Source organism: Piliocolobus tephrosceles, chromosome 16 (genome assembly GCF_002776525.5).
Source record: "Piliocolobus tephrosceles isolate RC106 chromosome 16, ASM277652v3, whole genome shotgun sequence".
NCBI lineage: Eukaryota > Metazoa > Chordata > Mammalia > Primates > Cercopithecidae > Piliocolobus > Piliocolobus tephrosceles.
The window spans coordinates 70,057,854-70,075,746 of NC_045449.1; the positions used below are offsets into that span (position 1 = coordinate 70,057,854).

At 45.1% G+C, this 17,893-nt stretch overlaps 1 protein-coding gene and 1 non-coding gene across 3 annotated transcripts in view; one reads left to right on the forward strand and one right to left on the reverse strand.

The window, feature by feature from the left end:
- The window catches only part of PRPSAP1 (phosphoribosyl pyrophosphate synthetase associated protein 1), a 40,140-nt gene that overhangs the window by 6,399 nt on the left and 15,848 nt on the right, over window positions 1–17,893 (reverse strand). For both annotated transcript variants that reach the window (XM_026455913.1, XM_026455914.2), the window contains exons 3-6: window positions 15,804–15,976; window positions 14,066–14,181; window positions 13,561–13,616; window positions 11,899–12,044 (exon numbers count right to left, since the gene is read on the reverse strand). In XM_026455913.1, the coding sequence (XP_026311698.1) occupies window positions 11,899–12,044; window positions 13,561–13,616; window positions 14,066–14,181; window positions 15,804–15,957 (472 nt within the window). In that variant the 5' untranslated portion in view covers window positions 15,958–15,976. The remainder of the gene's footprint in view (window positions 1–11,898; window positions 12,045–13,560; window positions 13,617–14,065; window positions 14,182–15,803; window positions 15,977–17,893) is intronic.
- On the forward strand, window positions 8,967–9,070 carry LOC111542610. Its single transcript, XR_002731612.1, has one exon. It is a non-coding gene; the product is annotated as a small nucleolar RNA U13 (small nucleolar RNA).

The following is a 17,893-nucleotide window of genomic DNA, read 5'->3' on the forward strand; positions in this document are numbered from 1 at the left end:
CAAAAAAAAAAAAAAGAAAAAAAAGAAAAACCTAAGCACAGCTACGAGGGAGGCTAAAAAAGGCTAAAAAGAAAGGCTTTCTGCCCAGCACACTCATTCCCTGCTGATCCTGCCTTTAGGTTCTGGATAAAAGTGAACACATAATTTGGTGGCTGCCACAAAACAGAGACAGACTTTACTATTACAGGGTAGAAAAAAATGACTAGTACCTCACAGGCCAACAGTTTCTGAATAGCTTACCCAAAAAATAAAACACTAAAAATTTCAGTTTTCATACAAGGTCAAGAATAGAGTGCTAAAACTACCCTAAGTTTAGATTCTGCTCTCTTTCCATTTTATCAAACAAAATCTAATCCATGAATACAATGAATTGTGCAACCTTACTTGTGGCCAGAAATCACTGTGAAAACTACATCAACTGCAGTGAAAATGTCTCCAATTCATCAAATGATTTACAATGTTTCTATGACGGAAGCAGGAAGTTGTCTTTTGCTTTTAAAGGTAGCATTTTCCAAGTAAAATAAAGCTGCACTGACAACCCTCCTTACCTTACGAACGCTTCCATCACAAGTACAAGCACCTGCACACATATGCACACGTTTACTCTTTCCTGGGAGCCAATTAACCAAACCTTCCTCTGCTAAAGTAAACAGCAAAAAAGAACTATGAGCAAATTCATTCCTTACCCATTTTGACCTTTGTTTATTTCTAGTTCAATGAAATGGCAAACCATATCCACAAACTGACATTAGAAAGAGATGAGTGGCTGGGCGTGGTGGCTCATGCCTGTGATCGCAACACTTTTGGAGGCCGAGATGGGCAGATTACCTGAGATCAGGAGTTTGAGACCAGCCTGGCCAAAGTGGTGAAACCCTGTCTCTACTAAAAATACAAAAATTAGCTGGGTGTGGTGGCACACACCTGTAATCCCAGCTACTTGGGAGGCTGAGGCAGAAGAACTGCTTGAGCCTGGGAGGTGGAGGTTGGAGTGAGCTGACATTGTGCCACTGCACTCCAGCCTGGCCGACAGAGCAAGACTCTGTCTGAAAGAAAAAAGAAAAAAAAAAAAAAACAGGCGTGGTGGCTCATGCCTGTAATCCCAGCACTTTGGGAGGCCAAGCCAGGTGGATCACCCTGAGGTTAGGTGTTTGAGACTAGCCTGACCAACACAGAGAAACTCCATCTCCACTAAAAATACAAAATTAGCCAGGCATGGTGGTGAATGCCTATAATCCCAGCTACTCAGGAGGCTAAGGTAGGAGAATCGCTTGAACCCCAAAGGCAGAGGTTGCCGTGAGCCAAGTTCGCACCACTGCACTCCAGCCTGGGCAACAAGAGCAAAACTCCGTCTCAAAACAAGAACAAAACAAAACAAATACAAAAATTAGCTGAGTGTGGTGGCTCATGCTCATAATCCCAGTTACTTGGGAGGCTGAGGCAGGAGAATTGCTTGAACCCGGGAAGCGGAGGTTGCAGTGGGCTGAGATCGCCCACTGCACCCCAGTCTGGGTGACAGAATGAGACTCCATCTCAGAAAAATAAACAAATAAATTAAATGAGGAAATAAAATGAGGTCTTCTGTAGAACAGAAATGAACTGATTTCAAGCTCACAACCCCTATCTACATGCAAACAAATCAAAATTTACATTTAACAGATGCTCAAGAGGTGCCAATGTCTGTTTTCACTTCAGTGGTGAAAACCACATCTTCACTTGTGAAATTAACAAGCCAGGAAAAGCGAGCCAGAAAAAGTCACCTCCTCTCTTTTGTGATCCAAACTCTTACTTTTCACCCCTGTGGCAAATGTAGTCTTCTTTAGCAGAACCCCCGACATATAATCTTTTCAAGTTTGTTAGATGCCCTTGCCCATCATCTGTATCAAGCCTACCTATAAGATGGAAAAGATTTAAGGTTTCACTCCTTCATTCATACAACTTCTCTTTTAACAAATCACTCTAAAATGAGCTTCTCAGCCTTAGCACTACTGACATTTTGGACTAGGTGATTATCACACTGCAGGATGCTGAGCATCACGGCCTTTACCTACGAGATGCCAGCAGCACCCCAGCTCCCATGGTTGTGACAACCAGAAACATCTCCAGACACTGCCAAATATCCACCATGAGGCAAAACTCACCCGTGGGCAAGAAGTAGTGCTCTAAATAATGGGTTTGGTCAGGTGCGGTGGCTCACGCCTGTAATCCCAGCACTTTGAGAGGCCAAGGCATGGGGATCATGAGGTCAGCAGATCGAGACCAGCCTGGCCAAGATGGTGAAACGCCGTCTCTACTAAAAATACAAAAAAATTAGCTGGGGGCAGTGTCAGGCACCTGTAATCCCAGCTACTTGGGAGGATGAGGCAGGAGAATCGCTTGAACCCGGGAGGTGGAGGTGGCAGTGAGCTGGAATCGCACCATTGCACTCTAGTCTGGGTGACAGAGCAAGACTCCATCTCAAAAAAAAAAGAATGGATTTGAGGAAAATAAAATAGTTCATCTCCCTAAAAAATGCAAAGGTTCTCAGGTTGAATATTTATTCTGTCATAACCATTCTAAGATCTTAAACTAAATTACCAACAAATGAACCACTGGAACCCACTAGATAACTGACATACAGATGTAAAGCATATTTAAATTTAGGAGGCGCAATTTATTACACATACAAGAAATAATTTTTTCAGAATGTTCTTGGCTAAGCCTATTAGAGTCACACAAAGCAATGTGATGATAACTGTGGAAGTTGCAATGTAAACACACCAGTATGTCTAGAAGTAATGCATTCTTTTCCTATGACTCATAAAGATGACTGCCAGGGAAACCATGGTTATGACCGTTAAGCAACAAAGCAACATCCTCAGAATAAATAATCTCACCATATAAAATACTGTGATAATACAACATCTATCAAAGTAACCTCTGACCCAGTAATTTTATTTCTCAGTCTTTTTTTTTTTTTTTCTTTTGAGATAAGAGTATCACTCTGTCACCCAGGCTGGAGTATAGTGGCGTGATCTCAGCTCACTGCAACTGCAACTGCAACCTCTGCCTCCCAGGTTCAAGCAATTCTCCTGCTTCAGCCTTCCAAGCAGCTGGGATTACAGATGTGTGACACCACGCCTGGCTAATTTTTGTATTTTTAGTACAGACAGGGTTTCACCATGTTGGTCAGGCTGGTCTCGAACTCCTGACCTCGTGATCTGTCTGCCTAGGCCTCCCAAAGTGCTGGGATTACAGGTGTGAGCCACCACAACCAGCCTATTTCTTGGTCATTATCCTGCAACATACTCAGCCGCTTACAAAAGGACATAAGTCAAGGTCACTCACAGTAACGTCTGGTAACTGAGCATGTCCACCCTGAGCCCAAATCTTGGTTTCTTTTTTTTTTTTTTTTTTGAGACTGAGTCTTGCTCTGTCGCCCAGGCTGGAGTGCAATGGCGCGATCTCCGCTCACTGCACGCTCTGCCTCCGGGTTAACGCCATTCTCCCGCCTCAGCCTCCCGAGTAGCTGGGACTACAGGCGCCTGCCACCACGCCCGGCTAATTTTTTGTATTTTTAGTAGAGATGGGGTTTCACCGTGTCAGCCAGGATGGTCTTGATCTCCTGACCTCGTGATCCGCCCACCTCGGCCTCCCAAAGTGTTGGGATTATAGGCGTGAGCCACCACGCCTGGCCCCAAATCTTGGTTTCTAAATACCATTCTCAGCTGGTCTGATGCTAATGGGTTATCAATACTTATTAATATTAGTGTCACTAAAAAGTTGGCATACATTCCAGCACTGCTAAACTTGACCAATTTATTTTTTTTCCTAGACAGAGTTTTGCTCTGTCACCCAGGTTGGAATACAGTGGCACCATCTTGGCTCACTGCAACCTCCGCCTCCTGGGTTCAAGTGATTCTCCTGCCTCAGCCTCCTGAGTAGCTGGGATTACAGGTGACCGCCACCATGCTCGGCTAATTTTTGTATTTTTAGTAGAGATGGGGTTTCACCATGTTGGCCAGGCTGACCTCGTGATCCGCCCTCCTCGGCCTCCCAAAGTGCTGGGATTACAGGCGTGAGCCACTGTGCCTGGCCTGACTGATTTTTAAAAATAAATAAATACCATTCTCCAACTAAAGGTATAAGGGCTCCTTGGAGAAATGGCCAAGTGCAGTGCTAAGAAATTACAAGATGAACACGGGGCGTAGTTACAGCAGAAAAGTAAGGGAGTCTCCAAAAGTGATGGGGACATGTCAAAGAACACAGGAGGCAGCTGGAAGGAGCTCTCTCTGGCCAAATATGAGACAAACTGAGCATTAAAATAAAAGTAGGCTGGGTGTGGAGGCTCACATCTGTAATCCCAGCACTTTGGAGGCCGAGGCAGGCGGATCACCTGAGGTCAGGAGTTGGAGACCAGTCTGGCCAATATGGCGAAACCCTGTCTCTACTAAAAACACAAAAATTAGCCAGGCGTGGTGGGGCATGCCTATAATCCCAGAAACTTGAGAGAATGAGTCACAAGAATCACTGGAACCTGGAAAGCAAAGGTTGCAGCGAGCCAAGATCGTGCTACTGCACGCAGGGCAGGGCAGGGCAGGGCAGGGCAGGGCTCTTTGTTGCCCCGGTTGGAGTGCAGTGGCACGATCTCGGTTCACTCCAACCTCTGCCTCTCAGGTTCAAGTGATTCTCCTGATTCAGCCTCCCAAGTAGCTGGGACTACAGGCACACACCACCATGCCCAGCTAATTTTTTTTTTTTTGTATTTCTAGTAGAGACAGGGTTTCACCATGTTGGCCAGGTTGGTCTCGAGCTCCTGACCTCAGTTGATGCGCCCACCTCAGCCTCCCAAAGTGCTAGATTACCAGATAATACAATTTTTACAAATTGAAGTTTGTGGCAACCCTGTGTCAAGCAAGTCTATGGGCGCCACTTTTCTCTCTCTCTTTTTTTTCCTTTTTTTAAAGACAGGGTCTCGCTCTATAACCCAGGCTGGAGTGCAGTGGTGCGATCTCGGCTCACTGCAACCTCTGCCTCCTGGGCTCAAGGCAACCTCCCACCTCAGCCTGCGGAATAGCTGGGACCACAGGTGCATGCCACACCTGGCTAATTTTTTATATTTTTTGTAGAGACGAGGTTTCACCATGTTGCCCAGGCTGGTCTCGAACTCCTGGGCTCAAGTGATCCTGCCACTCTGGCCTCCCAAAGTGTTGGGACTACAGGCATGAGCCACCGTGCCCAGCCTGGGAGCCATTTTTCTAACAGCATGTGCTCATTTCATGTTTCTGTGTCACATTTTGGTAATTCTTACAATATTTCCACTTTTTTCATTATTGTTACGTTTTTTTCTGGTATCTGTAACCAGTGATCTTTGATATTACTACTGCAATTGTTTTGGGGCAGCATGAACCAAGATCACATAAGACAGCAAACTGGCTGGGTGCAGTGGTGGCTCACACCTGTAATCCCAGCACTTTGGGAGGCCAAGGCAGGTGGATCATGAGGTCAGGAGTTCAAGACCAGCATGACCAACATGGTGAAACCCTGTCTTTACTGAAAATACAAAAATTAGCCAGGTGTGGTAGAGTGCGCCTGTAATCCCAGTTACTCAGGAGGCTGAGGCAGGAGAATTACTTGGACCCGGGAGGCAGAGGTTGCAGTGAGCCGAGATCCAGAGCAAAATTCCGTCACCAACAACAACAACAAAAAAAAGACAACAAACTTAGTAAATGTGTATTCTGACTGCTCCACTGACCTGCTGTTCCCGTCTCTCTTCCTCTTATTGGACCTCCCTATTCCGAGATATAATATATTGAAATTAGGCCAATAACCCTCCAATGGCCTGTAAGTGTTCAAGTGAAAGGAAGAGCCCCATGTCTCTCACTTTAAATCAAAAGCTACAAATAATCAAGCTTAGTGTGTCAAGAGCCAAAAGCTAAACCTCTTTAGTCAAACATCCAGGTTGTGAATGCAAAGGAAAAGTTCATGAAGGACACTAAAAATTTGACTCCAGGGAACACACGAATGATGAGAAAATAAAACAGCCTTATTACTGAACCAGAGAAGTCTGAGTGATCTGGATAGAAGATCAAACCAGCCACAAAATTCCCTTAAGCCAAAGCCTAATCCAGAGCAAGGCTGGTTCATGAAGTTTAAGGAAAGAAGCCATTTCCGTGACCTAAGAGTGCAAGGTGAAGCAGTACGTGCTCATGTAGAAGCTGCAATAAGTTACTCACAAGATCTAACCAAGATAATTGATAAAAGTTCAAACAGTATCGAACAACAGGCCAGGCGCAGTGGCTCACACATGTAATCCTAGCACTTTGGGAGGCTGAGGCAGTTAGATCACTTGAGGTCAGGAGTTAATGACCAGCCTGACCAACATGGTGAAACCTCATCTCTGCTAAAAATACAAAATTAGCCAGCCATGGCTAATTACAGCATGCCTGTAATCCCAGCTACTCAGGAGGCTGAGGCAGGAGAATCGCTTGAAACTGGGAGGTGAAGGTTGTGGGGAGCCGAGATTGTGTCACTGCACTCCAGCCTGGGCAACACAGCAAGACTCCATCTCAAAATATATATATATCAAACAATAGTCTTTCAACAGCTCTGACGGAGATATACAAGGAGATTTGCCTTGTTTTCATGCCCACTAATACAACATCCATTCTGCAGCCCATTGATCAAGGAGTAATTTCAACTTCCAAATCTTATTATTAACAATAATAATAGGCCAGGTGCGGTGGCTCACGCCTGTAATTCTAGCACTTTGGGAGGCCGAGGCGGGCGGATCACAAGGTCAGGAGATTGAGACTATCCTGGCTAACACGGTGAAATCCCGTCTCTACTAAAAATACAACAAATTAGCCGGGCGTGGTGACAGGCGCCTGTAGTCCCAGCTACTCAGGAGGCTGAGGCAGAATGGCGTGAACCCGGGAGGAGGAGGTTGCAGTGAGCCAAGACCGTGCCACTGCACTCCAGCCTGGGCGACAGAGTGAGACTCCATCTCAAAAAAAAAAAAAGAGTAATAATGGTAAGGTGATCCTCCCACCTCCCCCTCCCACACTGTCAAGAATACAGGCTGAGGCGGGAGGATTACTTGAGCCCATGAATTAGATACCAGCCTGGACAACAAGACAAGACCCTGTCTCTACTAAAAATTTCGAAAAATCAGCTGGGCACAGTGGCTCATACCTCTGATCCTAGCACTTTGGGAGGCCAAGGTGGGTTGATTGCTTGAGCCCAGGAGTTCAAGACCAGCCTGGACAACATGGCAAAACCCCATTTCTACAAAACTTAGTCAGGTGTGGCAGCATGCACCTGTGGTCTCAGCTTCCAAGCTACTCGGGAGGCTGAGGTGGGAGGATCACCTAAGCCTAGGAGACAGAAGCTGCAGTGAGCAGTGGTCGCACCACTGCACTCCATGTCTGGGCGAGAGAGGGAGACCCTGTCACTGTACTCCAGCCCGGACAGCAGACAGAGACCTGCCTCTAAAATAAAATAAAAAGAAATACATTTGGCTGGGCCTGGTGGCTCACTCCTATAATCCCAGCACTTTGGGAGGCCGAGGCAGGCAGATCACCTGAGGTCAGGAGTTTGAGACCAGCCTGGCCAACATGGTGACACCCTGTCTCTATTAAAAATACAAAAATCAGCTGGGCGTGGTGGGGTACACCCACAATCCCAGAAATTCGAGAGAAATTCAAGGATCACTTGAACTGGGAAAGCGGAGGTTGCAGTGAGCTGAGATCGCACCACTGTACTCCAGCCTAGGTGACAGAGCAAGACTCTATATCAAAAAAAGAAAGAAAGAAAGTAAAAGAAATGCATTTTATAAGACAACAGATGTCATAGATAGTGATTCCTCTGAAGGATCCAGACAAAGTAAATTGAAAATCTCCGGAAAGGATGCACCGTTTTAGACGCCATGAAGAACATTCGTGATTCAGGGGAGGAGGTCAAAATATCAACATTAACAAGAGTTTGGAAGAAGTTGATTCTAACCCTCATGGATGACTCTGAGGAGCTTAGGGCCTCCATGGTAGAAGTAACTGCAGATGTGGTGGAAATAGCAAAAGAACTAGAATTAGAAGTGGGACTTGAAGCTGTGACTGGGCTGCTTCAATCTTATGATAAAACTGTAATGGATAAGGAGTTGCTTTTATGGATAAGCAAAGAAAGTGGGTTTTTTTTTTTTTTTTTTTGAGATGAATCTACTGCTGGCGAAGATGCTGTGAAAACTGAGAAAAAGAAAACAAGGATTTATAAGTATTACAAAAATTATCTGGTAACACAGTGGCAGGGTTTGAGAAAGGCAACTACAATTTTGAAAGTAGTTATTTCAGCTGGGCATGGTGGCTCACACCTGTAATCCCAGCACTTTTGGAGGCCGAGACAGGTGGATCATCTGAAATCAGGAGATCGAGACCAGCCTGGCTGACATGGTGAAACCCCGTCTCTACTAATAATACAAAAATTAGCGGCCGGGCGCGGTGGCTCAAGCCTGTAATCCCAGCACTTTGGGAGGCCGAGACGGGCGGATCACGAGGTCAGGAGATCGAGACCATCCTGGCTAACACGGTGAAACCCCGTCTCTACTAAAAAATACAAAACTAGCCGGGCGAGGTGGTGGGCGCCTGTAGTCCCAGCTACTCCAGAGGCTGAGGCAGGAGAATGGCCTAAACCCGAGAGGAGGAGCTTGCAGTGAGCTGAGATCCGGCCACTGCACTCCAGCCTGGGTGACAGAGCCAGACTCCGTCTCAAAAAAAAAAAAAATTAGCTAGGCATGGTGACACACATCTGCAATCCCATCTACTCAGGAGGCTGAGGCAGGAGAATTGCTTGAACCCAGGAGGCAGAGGTTGCAGTGAGCCGAGATGGTGACTGCACTCCAGTCACCTGGGCGACAGAGTGAGATTCTTGTCTAAAAAAAAAAAGAGATGGAGAGAGAGAAAGTAGTTCTTTCTTCTGGGTAAAATGCTATCAGACAGATCCTTTTATAGTTCCTAAGTGTGATCATTGGGTGTTCACGCTCACATGTGAGATGTGCTATCCTTGAACCTTGTTAGAACATCAGCACATTATCTGGTTGACATTTTTTTTTTGTTTTTTGAGATGGAGTCTCGTTCTGTCGCCCAGGCTGGAGTGCAGTGGCGCGATCTCGGCTCACTGCAAGCTCCGCCCCCCGGGTTCAGGCCATTCTCCTGCCTCAGCCTCCCAAGTAGCTGGGACTACAGCGCCCACCACCACGCCCGGCTAATTTTTTTTTTTTTGAATAGAATATTCACAGTTAAAACGTAGTCTTAATTACAAAGGGGGAAAAAAAAAGAATAACTTTACAGTGGAGAAACCTGCCAGAGAAACCTTAACCAACTTATCAGAATGCACGTCACCAGCAATGGGACACATCACGTGTCTCCTGTGATTTTCTGCCAAAAATGCATAACCTGAATCTAATCCTGAGGACATAAACAAGCCCCAATTAAGGGATAGTCTACAAAATTACTTGATCGCACTGTTCAAAAGTATCAAGGTCATTAGAAAAACAAAGAATAGAGCAGCCATTCCAGATTAAATGAGACTAAAAAGAAATGACAACTAAATGCAATGTGTGATCCTGGGTTAGGTCTTGGACAAGAAAACAAGTTTATTCTTTTGTTCTAAAGGACACTGCTGGGACCACTGGTGAAACCTAAGTAAGGTCTGTAAATTACAGTGTTACAGCAATGTTAGCTTCCTGAGTCTGACAATGATACTCTGATTATATAAGAGAGTCTTTTGTCTTTACATATATAGATGTAGGTATTGAGAAATGAAGGGACATTACGTCTGCTACTCACCCTCAAATGGTGAAAAAAAAACCCAAGTATATAAACGTTAAATTTGGGGACTCTGAGTGAAGAGCATATGCTGGAAATCTGTACTATTCTTTCAACTTTAAGTCTAAGGTCAGTTTAAAATAAAAAGCTAAAAAAGCAGACTATGGCTTGGCATGGTGGCTCACACCTGTAATCCCAGCACACTGGGAGGCCGAGGCAGGTGGATGACCTGAGGTTAGCAGTTCAAGACCTGCCTGACCAACATGGTAAAACCCTGTCTCTACTAAAAATATAAAAATTAGCCGGGTATGGTGGTGTGTGCCTGAAGTCACAGCTACTCAGGAGGCTGAGACAGGAGAACTGCTTGAACCCAAGAGGCGGAGGCTGCAGTGAGCCAAGATCACACGACTGTACTAGAGCCTGGGCAACAGAACGAGTTCAGTCTTAAACAAAATTTTAAAAAATAGGCTGGGTGCAGTGGCTCATGCCTGTAATCCCAGCACTTTGGGAGGCCAAGGCAGGCAGATCACAATGTCAAGAGATAGAGAACATCCTGGCCAATAAGGTGAAACTTCGTCTCTACTAAAAATACAAAAATCGGCTAGGCGCAGTGGCTCACGCCTGTAATCTCAGCACTTTGGGAGGCCGAGGCAGGTGGATCACGAGGTCAGGAGATCAAGACCATCCTGGCTAACGCGGTGAAGCCCCATCTCTACTAAAAATACAAAAAATTAGCTGGGTGTGGTGGCAGGTGCCTGTAGTCCCAGCTACTCGGGAGGCTGAGGCAGGAGAATGGCGTGAACCCAGGAGGTGGAGCCTGCAGTGAGCCGAGATCGTACCACTGCACTCTAGCCTGGGCGACAGAGCGAGACTCCGTCTCAAATAAATAAATAAATAAATAAATAAAAATAAATAAATAATAAAAATACAAAAATTAGCTGGGCGTGTTGGCACACACCTATAGGTCCAGCTACTGGGGAGACTGAGACAGGAGACGCACTTGAACCCGAGAGGAGGAGGTTGTAGTGAGCCAAGATTGCACCACTGCACTCCAGCCTGGCGACAGAGCGAGACTCCATCTCAAAATAAATAAATAAATACAAATAAAAGTTACCTGATCCCCAAAGCCTGGTATTTGATCAACAGATGTCACCCAGCTTACCATAATATAAAAGCTTAAGATTTCACACCATCACATACAACTTTTTTACTAAAGCAAAAATTACCAAATACTGTCTGAATGCTGAGTGCTACGCAGAACTGTCCATACACAGCCTACAAATGCGTACAACACAACTCCCTTTTACAAAAGAGGAAATCGGGCCTGGCATGGTGGCTCACATCCATAATCTTATGTAATCTTGGCATTTTGGGAGGTCACGACAGCAGGACTGTTTGAGCACAGAAGTTCCAAACCAGCCTGGGTAATGTAGGGAGACCCCGTCTCTATTAAAAAAAAAAAAAGAAAAGAAAACTATCCAGGCATGGTAGTGTACCCCTAGAGTCCCAGCTACCCAGGAGGTGGAGGTGGGAGAATCACTTGTGCCCAGGAGGTCGAGGCTGCAGTGAGCCATGACTGTGCCACTGTACTCCAGGCTGAGCAACAGAGTCAGATCCTTTCTCAAAAAATAAAAAAGGTGGAGGATAGCAAATACCATTCCATTATTTAAAAACAACAAGACAGCATGTATCTACATAGTTGATAACTCCTAGTCATTCATACTACTTAAAACTTTCTTCAGGGCCAGGCACAGTGGATCATGCCTGTAATTCCACCACTCTGGAGGCCAAGGCGAGCAGATCATGAGGTCTGGAGTTTGAGAACAGCCTGGCCAACATGGTGAAACCCTGTCTCTACTAAAAATACATTTCTAGCTGGGTGTGGTGGCACACACCTGTAATCCCAGCCACTCAGGAGGCTGAGGCAGGAGAATTGCTTGAACCCAGGAGGCAGAGGTTGCAGTGAGCCGAGATCACGCCACTGCACTCCAGCCTGGGCGACAGAGTGAGACTCTGTCTCAAAAAAAAAACAAAACAACAACAACAAAAACAAAAAAACTTTCTTCAATTTACAACTAAAATAAAAACACAGAGCTCATCTTACACGGCAACTCCAGGCCTGGGTGCACAGTCGCATTTTTGACCATAGGCGGGGAGTGACGACCATCGTCCATGTCCAGTTCCGTGCACTGAGCTTCCCCGTGGATGACAGCCAAACCCAGACGCAGTCTCTCCGCATAGGACTGGGCCCTAGAAGGACAAAGGGAAATCGTGAAACTGACAGGAAGAAATTCCACACATCACTACTGCATCACTTTTTAACCATAAAATGAAAATATTTAACATTTCAGGGACATACAAAGGCCTTATTTATATAAACGAGAATGTGAGGCCCAGGTCAGAATGTAAATGCCTCAAAGGGCACATGAGTTAGCGTCTGGGATTGTATCTGATTCTACACATTTTTTTTTTTTTTTTTTTTGAGACAAGGTCTCACTGTCACCTAGGCTGGAGTGCAGTGGCGTCAACATGGCTCACTGCAGCCTCAACCTCCTGGGGCTCAGGTGATCCTCCCAGCTCAACCTCCCAAGTAGCTGGTACCACAGGCATATGTTACCACAACTGGCTAATTTTTGTATTTTTGTAGAGACAGGGTCTCACTACGTTACCCAGGCCGGTCTTGAACCCCTGGGCTCAAGTGATCTCCCACTTTGGCCTCCCAAAGTGCTGGAATTACAGGCGTAAGCCAACCCGCCCAGCCCTGATTCTAGATAATTTTGATTCTATCCTTTGTCCAATATTCTTAATAGTCATCTTCAGAAGAAAGAACAACGTTAAAAACCATTGCCTGGGCCGGGCACAGTGGCTCACACCTGTAATCCCAGCACTTTGAGAGACCAAGATCACTTGAGGTCAGGAGTTCAAGACTAGTCTGGTGAACATGGTGAAACCCCATCTCTACTAAAAATACAAAAAATGGGCCGGGCGCGGTGGCTCAAGCCTGTAATCCCAGCACTTTGGGAGGCCGAGACGGGTGGATCACAAGGTCAGGAGATCGAGACCATCCTGGCTAACACGGTGAAACCCCGTCTCCACTAAAAAATACAAAAAACTAGCCGGGCGAGGTGGCGGGCGCCTGTAGTCCCAGCTACTCGGGAGGCTGAGGCAAGAGAATGGCGTAAACCCGGGAGGCCGAGCTTGCAGTGAGCTGAGATCTGGCCACTGCACTCCAGCCTGGGCGACAGAGCCAGACTCCATCTCAAAAAAAAAAAAAAAAAATACAAAAAATGAGTCAGGAGTGGTGGCAGGTGCCTGTAATCCCAGCTACTGGGGAGGCTGAGGCAGGAGATGTGCTTGAACCCAGGAGGCGGAGGTTGCAGTGAGCCGAGATCAGGCCATTGCACTCCAGTCTGGGCGACAGAATGAGACTCCGTCTCAAAACAAAACAAAACAAAAAACAAAACAAAACAAAACAAAAAAACTATTCGCTGAAAAATGCTCATAGCCTCATTGATTTCCTTTCTCTGGGAACTTGAAGGAACTTTGTTTCCCAAGAGGAAAGCTGAGCAACTCAGCAATCATGTGTGTTGTCTGGAGGCTGGAGATAAAGCTGTGTGTGGCATGGGACATGGCAATGAGGGAGGGGTTAACATGAGAGCCAATAGGTTTTCACAGGCCACGAGTGACAGCCTCTGGATTCCAAAGCAGCTCATTCTGACTTTGGGAGCGCTCAGGAGGGATCAAGACCCATATCTAGCTTACTTACCTCTTTGCAGCATCAGGAGACTTAGCTACAATGACTGCATTTCTGTAATTTGGAATCTAGATTTGAAGGAAAAATAGAAAATACTGAAAAGTTATCAGAAAATAACACCTGGATGCTGGTATTCAAGTTCTTATAACAATGATCCAAACTAGTCATCAAATATGCCAGAATTTTAGCAACAAGTTTTAGATTTTTCAATATTTGTCAATTAACATCATTGCAAAAAGCACTCCATCAAGAATTTTTAAAAAGTAATTCGTATTAAAACCTTCATTTTAGAAAACATAAGCAAATTGCTAAAGATACGTAGGAAAAAAATCCATTTTTAGTGTCTTTTAAAGCTATGATCCTCCACGACTAAAGCTGACCCTGTCTGCTGCCTCAGGCATTGCGACTTAAGGGAGAGCTCATTTGATGCACCTTTCAATATCAAAATCTGATACCAGAGAAAAACTAAATAAGATCTCTTTTGAGGACAATGGGGTGTTTGCTGGTGGTTCCTCACTTCTTCCTGGATATACTGAAGCAGGAAAGGTGAGGCTCTAAGGTTGTCCACGGGAAAGCTGAAAAAGCCTTGTATTTCCTTTTGATGAAGATCCATAGTGATAATGTGAGTTAAACCTGAAATTTTAAAACAAAAAATTACAACGTTCACCCCTACAGGTTAATGGCTACAGTGGACCTAAACTATATGCTCAACTCCTGCTTCCTACCAGCAGACTGAAGACAGGGGGTGCTGTGATTAAGCACTGCAATCACAGGCTTGATTGTTAATCTTAATAAAGCCTTAATGTGGAGAAGACTACAACCTTCCAATGTAGAGAAGGCTACAACCTTCCACATAGACAAAGAACTAAAGCTGAGAAAGTGGGAATTATTGACTATTGGCTTGGTCCAGAAAATTGAGAAAAGAATAATGTGGCAGAAGCAAAACTATGAATATGGAATTAATACCAAAGAGATGTAAAAAACAGTAAGGCCTTTATTAAAGAATCTTGAAAGAAAGGATGAAGAACTGCAGCGAAGGCAAAAAGTAGTAAGAACACAAAAGCAAAGTAATATACATATTAGAAGAAAAGAAACTCATGTAACACAAAGATATTGAAGTTTAGAATAATTTCTGTATGTAATAAAGAATGTTTCAAGTACTCTTACAGAAAAACAGTGAAGAGATACTCTTATAATCAAGAGTACTGAAGAGGAAAAGGTACATATATAAACACATTGCAAATGGTCAAAGGTCACAGCAGAACTTCCAGAGCACAGAACCAGTATTACTTGTTCTTTCCAGAAATATTATACTTTTTTGGACAGAATGAAATTCATATACAGTTGACCATCTGGATCTACGGGTTCCACGTGTGGATTCAACCAAACACAGACTGAAAATGTAGTTAGGCCTACAATGGTTGTGTCTGTACTGAGCAGGCATGAAATTTTTTTTCTCGTCATTATTCCCTAAACAAAACAGCATAACAACAATTTACATAGTATTTATACGGTATTCGGTATTTATAAATAATCTCCAGATGATTGTGTTGGTTATATGCAAATACTATGGCATTTTATATGAAAGACTTGAGTATCTGTGGGTTTCGGTATCTGCTGAGGAGCGGGGGAAGGGGGAGATGGGTTCCTGGAACCAATCCTACAAGGATATCGAGGGAGGACCATACATTTCATTCTGAGGACACAAATACATGTCAAAGTTTTAGAATAGACATCAGATGAATAGAAACCCAAATGTAAAATACTACATTGATTTACAGGCCAGAAAGTGTGCCCCCGTTACATAAGGAGAATAAAGCAATGAAAATGAGCTGCCATGTAGGAAGGCAAAGGTGGGGGAGAGGCAGTAAAAGAAAATCCAGCTTGAATACTATGAACAAAAATGGAATTTAGCTAACAAAGCAGGTACAGAAATCCAGACCTGAAGATCAAAAGATCACATAAGAATGCCAAGACTGCCAGCTAAGAATTTAACAAAGACAAGATGAAACAGAAGATATGTGACAGATGACAGAGAAGAGAAGACATTAAAGCAATGGTATTCTAAAGTAAGACGAAGTGAATAAGGGAAAAAATAGAATTTCTAACCAAGCTCACATATCCTTAGCCAAAACTGTTCAAAAGGAAACAAACACTCAGATCCCAAATTGGGTATCTGAGGTATGAACTAAGCCCAACTAGGAAAGAGCCCTAAAGGATCATGCTGGAACCCCAGGGCCCCGGCGTACACTCACCTGCTTTTGCCAGCATGGACGCTAGCAGCTTGCACACAATGGAACCTCTCTTCCTCATCTTGCTCTGCTTGCTGTAGGGGAAGTAGGGGATGACCCCAATAATATTCCTGGCACAGGCAGTCTTCAGTGCGTAAGCCATGATGAGCAACTCCATCACAGCTGTATTCACATCTCTGAAACAGTCCAAATTTGTACTTGGGGATTAACTCCATTTATTAACCCTTAGAAAAGGTCTTGACTTTATCAACTTAACATGGGCAGCCAGACGGGTGTTGTGGGAATTTTACCATCACACTAGCTTACAATGGCACCTCATGAAGGCAGGGGAAGCTTTCCAACTTTTTGTAGCTGAGTAAGCCCCAGCTTTCATCTGAGGTTACTCCTATTCACAGCACAGTTAACCCACTCTCACATTTGCCTGGGTCTCTCCTGTGTCATATCTGGTTACTGCAGTGGCATCTGAAGCAACTGCTGGTGACCAGAGTTACCCTATACCTGCTGGCAGCCTCCCAGGAATTTGGGCTTAGGCCAGCATGAACACCAAGAACCCACCTGCCCTTCCATTTAGCTGCCATTAACAGAAAGATTTGGTCTTTCTTCTCATTGGGTGTGGTGAGGTCTTGGAACATAATTTTTTTTCTTTTTTTGAGACGGAGTCTCACTCTGTCGCCAGGCTGGAGTGCAGTGGCATGATCTCAGCTCACTGCAACCTCTGCCTCCCAGGTTCAAGCAATTCTCCTGTCTCAGCCTCCCAAGTAACTAGGATTACAGGCATGCACCACCACACGCAGCTACTTTTGTATTTTTAGTAGAGACAGGGTTTTACCATGTTGGCCAGGCTGGCCTCAAACTCCGGACCTCAGGTGATCCGCCTGCCTCGGCCTCCCAAAGTGCTGGGATTATAGGCATGAGCCACCGCACCCAGCCTCAAGTAGTGGGTTTTTAGCTGGCTTTGTCATAGACAATACACAAGTGGACCAACGGCAGTAGCTTATGCTTGTAATCCCAGCACTTTGGGAGGCCAAGGCAGGAGTATTGCTTGAAGCCAGGAGTTTGATACCAGCCTGGGCAACATAGCAAGACCCTGTCTCTACAAATAAAATAAAATTTAAAAATCAGCCAGGCACAGTGGTGCTCACCTGTAGTCCTAGCCATTAGGGAGGCTGAGGTGGGAGGATCCCTCAAGCCCAGGAGTTAAAGGCTATAATGAGCCGTGACTGTGCCACTGCATTGCAACCTGGGCAACAAAGTGAGACACCATCTCTCAAAAAACACACACAAAAAAATAAAAACAAAATCAAGTAAAATACCCGAGTGTATGATACCATGAGTTTTGGAGAACAAAGCACAAGGGAGGCCCAGATAGTAAAACATTAATGAACAAGATAAACAATTTTTGAGAAGTCTTGATTTCAGGGTAACATTTCTTTCATTAATAAGCAATTTCTGGGCCGGGCGCAGTGGCTCACGCCTGTAATCCCAGCACTTTGGGAGGCGGAGGCGGGCAGATCATGAGGTCAGGAGATCGAGACCATCCTAGCTAACACAGTGAAACTACAAAAAATTAGCCAGGCGTGGTGGCAGGTGCCTGTAGTCCCAGCTACTGGGAGGCTGAGGCAGGAAAATGGCGTGAACCTGGGAGGCGGAGCTTGCAGTGAGCCGAGATGGCGGCACCGCACTCCAGCCTGGGCAACAAAGTGAGACTCCGTCTCAAAAAAATAAAAAATAAAAAAAAATAAGCAATTTCTGGGCTGGACACAGTGGCTCACACCTGTAATCCCAACACTTTGAGAGGCCAAGGCAGGTGGATCACCTGAGGTCAGGAGTTGGAGACCAGCCTGACCAACATGGTGAAAGCCTGTCTCTACTAAAAAATTAAAAAATTAGCTGAGCATGGTTGCAGGTGCCTGTAATCCCAGCTACTTGAGAGGCTGAGGCAGGAGAATTGCTTGAACCTGGGAGGTGGAGGTTGCAGTGAGCTGACATCATACCACTGCACTCCAGCCTGTGATACAGAGCAAGACTCCTTCTCAAAAAAAAAAAAAAAAAAAAAAAAAAAGGCCAGGCGCAGTGGCTCACACCTGTAATCC